Source organism: Humulus lupulus, chromosome X, assembly GCF_963169125.1.
Source record: "Humulus lupulus chromosome X, drHumLupu1.1, whole genome shotgun sequence".
Classification (NCBI taxonomy): domain Eukaryota; kingdom Viridiplantae; phylum Streptophyta; class Magnoliopsida; order Rosales; family Cannabaceae; genus Humulus; species Humulus lupulus.
Window position 1 is genome coordinate 59,701,287 of NC_084802.1, and position 3,706 is coordinate 59,704,992.

Here is a 3,706-nt window from a genome sequence, read left to right on the forward strand (position 1 = left end):
TAGTAGACTTACGAGTGCGCTGAGGATAGCGAGGAGGATCTACAGTATCAGAAGGATCTAGAACAGCTGTAGGCGGAGGTGTTTCAGAAATGTCAGCCTGCGAAATACCAGTATCAATAGCTCGAGACCTGCGAGAGTAATGACGTGGAAAAGGGACTATAGGAGCAGGAGAAGATTCAGACTCTACAATTTGAGGAACTTGAGGAGAAGAGGTACTTGTATGCTCGCAAAAAGGATCAATATGAATAAGATCTGATTTGGTCAAGTTGTGAGTAGTGCCAGGAATAGAAAAGAAGGGTATATGCTCAAGAAAAACAACATGGCGAGATACATATAATTTTTGAGAAGTTGGATCAAAACAACGATATCCTTTTTGGCCATCACCATAACCAAGGAACACACAAAGTGCAGAGCGTGATGACAGTTTTGTACGCTCTACACTAGGACGAAGAACAAAGCAAGTAGAACCAAAGACTCTCAAAGAAGAATAATCAGGAATATGTCCATATAGTTTTTCAAAAGGGGACAAACCTGAAGTGATTGAAGATGGAATCTTATTAATAAGATTGACTGCAGTGAGAACTGCTTCTCCCCAAAACTGACTAGGCACAGATGAGGACAACAAAAGAGAACGAGCAGTTTCAATAATGTGTCTATGCTTTCTTTCAGCAACACCATTTTGTTCAGGGGTATCTGTACAAGAAGTTTGATATACAGTTCCATCTAAAGCAAGCAAATTACAGAATTTATTTGAAGTATATTCACCACCTTGATCACATCTAAAACATTTAATAACAGAAGCATGTTGAGTTTTTACATAAGCTCGAAAACGATCATAAATATCATAGAAATCAGAACGACATTTCATTAGAAAAACCCAACAAAATCGAGTGTGATCATCAACAAAAGAGACATAATATCTAGACCCTCCTTTTGTAGCAATAGGAAAGGGTCCCCACACATCAGAATGAACTAAGTCAAAAGGTGCAACAGAACATGAAGTACTTTTACTGAAAGGTAAAGCAGAAAATTTTGCAAGTTTACAACCACTACAATCAGAAATATCATGAACTTGCAAATCTCCTAAGGTTCCTGTAGAAGCTAAGAATCTTAAACGGGAAGCTGAAACATGACCAAGGCGAGAGTGCCATAAATAAAAACTAGACGATGATGGAGACAATCGAAAGGAAGACAGATCAACACTAGGAGCTGCATATACTGGTAATTTCAGCTCATCCAAAACATATAAACCCCCCCGCCTACGGCCGGTCCCAATCAGCTTCTGAGACTGCGGATCCTGCACATGACAAGAAGTAGAAGAAAAAGACACTGAGTAACCAGAATCACACAATTGACCAACAGATACAAGGTTTAGTGAAAGCTTAGGAATATGGTAAACATTAGGAAGCGATAAATGATGACTGACAACAGAACCAACACCTGCTAATGGCATAGGAGTACCATCAGCAGTCATGACAGGCACAGATGATGCAGGACACAAGGAAACAAAAGATTTCGAATGTGGAGACATATGGTGCGAGGCTCCAGAATCTAAAATCCATGTAGAGGATGTCATACCTGAAGAGCTAGTAGGGGGCTGACCTACCGAAGAAGAGGCGGACATGGCATGTGGCTGCATGGTAAGAAACTTCTGAAACTGTTCTGAGAGGGCAGCAAGAGCAGGATTGGAAGATGAGGCCCCAAAATCATACGAGTCAGATGGAGGTACAGTAGCAGCGGCATTAAATTGCGGAGGACGGTATGGTCGAGGTTGTGAGTGGTTGCCAAACTGTGGTTGGCTACCATAATGAGGCGGTTGATTACCGAATTGAGGAGGTCTGAGTTGATGTCTTTGTTGCTGAGGTGCACGATTTACTAATTTAGGACACTGAGCCTTCCAGTGACCTTTTTGTTTGCAAAAGCTGCATTCATCAACTCCAACCTTTGTGTGAGGTTTATTCTCATGGTGAGTAAAGTGTCGAGGAGGAACTACCAAAACAGAGGGACTGGGTGCTGGGAGGATGCATTTTCCTGCTTGAGACTTAAGACGAATTTCATCTGCCAATAGTTCACTAACTACTGAATCAACCGAAGGAAGTGGAGAACGATGAAAAATAGAGCCACGAAGTCCCTCAAAGTCATCACGAAGTGCCATAAAAAACTGAACCAGTCGTTGTTCCTCCCTACGAGCAATATATGTGCAAAAGCTCGTAATTCTGCAGATTCAGTAAGGGCCAATTGATCCCATAGATCTGTCATAACTGAATAGAACTCTTGAATACTCATATCTTTCTGTTCAAGAGCTCTAATATCTGATTCTAATTGATATTGCTTTGCAAAGTTAGACTGAGTATACAGCCTTGCAAGATGGTCCCAAACTTCCTTCGCTGTTTCATACTTGGCTAGTTGGGTACCTATGGAGTGTTCTACAGAGTTGTTTATCCAAGTAATAATTTTTGAATTATCCACTTCCCAATTTTCTAGCAAAGTTGCATAATCCGCTTTGTCATTTGTTGGTTTAACCAAAGTTCCAGAAACATAACCTCACATATTTTTCCCTTTCAAATTTTTTTTCATCACATAGTTCTAATAAGAATAATTCTTCCCATCTAACCTCACACTAATGGATTGAAGGGAATCATCTCTATTTCTTGCCATTTCAGAAACAAATTTCCAAATGCTATCTTAGACAAAAGTTCCAAATTCTGCAATATGACGAAACCCTAAAATTTCAGAATGAACACGAAAATCACATACCGAGTTACTGCAAAGATGCTTCGACCCAATTTGCTGCAATACGAAGGAGACCCAAGCCAAAAGCTATGGTTACGCTTAAGAAATTCAATTCCATAAATCCTTCTCTGATACCATGATAATTATGCAAAGACACAATCCATAAAAACCCAAATGAGAGATAGCAAAAAGATGAAGAGAGAAAAGGGAGGCTAGAGTGTATTGCAAAAAAAATAGAGAGAATGTATTCTAGGTTACAAAACTTATAAGCCAAACCTTTTATATAAGGCAAAAGATATAAAATAACAATAATTAAGAAAAGACTAAAATACCCTCAAATAATAACTCTAACACAGCACACACAGTGTGTTAAACAATCGTTTTATTTGGGTTTTGGATCTGAGCTCGGTGTTGTTGGTGGATGTGTTTGGATCTTAGTCTCTCCCCCTCATTCGTGCTTGGCGACCATTCTGACTATCACTGGTTCTCTTTTAAAGGTCCTTCGAAAGAAGCTTCGAAAGATGGTTCTGAATTTACAGTATGGAGATGTGTGTTATTGTTGATTTGAAATCAATCTTGATTTATGTATTGTTGTTTTATCTTTTTTTTGGGCATACTTTTACAGTAATCTGGTTTGTCATTTTTAGTAGCATTCTTCTGATTCTTCTGCAGTGCTAAGTTTGCTTGCTTAATTTTCTATTTGCTGGATATACTTAGGCTCCTTGGTTTATCAATCCATTGATTAGATATGTGAGTGTATAAAGCAAATTGGTCTTTTGTTTACATTTATACTCTGTTCATGCCCTTTAAACTATTTGTGTATAAATTCTTGTAGCTCTCTGTTTGCGTTGGTATTAGCAATTTAGCATTCGAGAGTTGATTCTTCCATTTTGAGTTTTCATTTGTAAGTTTGATTTGTAAGTTTTAGGAACGTGTTTAGTTTATTTTTATTTTCCTTTATTCACATAATTCT

General features: G+C 38.5%; 1 protein-coding gene across 1 annotated transcript; it reads right to left on the minus strand.

Annotated features, from left to right (window-relative positions):
- Positions 1-840: 840 nt before the first annotated feature.
- On the minus strand, positions 841-2,155 carry LOC133805869 (uncharacterized). The gene is made up of 2 exons (XM_062244017.1): positions 1,579-2,155; positions 841-1,297 (listed from the first exon to the last, which is right to left on the minus strand). The coding sequence occupies exons 1-2, from the start codon at positions 2,153-2,155 to the stop codon at positions 1,260-1,262; spliced, it is 615 nt and encodes a 204-aa protein (XP_062100001.1). The 3' UTR covers positions 841-1,259.
- Between the last annotated feature and the right edge of the window lie 1,551 nt (positions 2,156-3,706).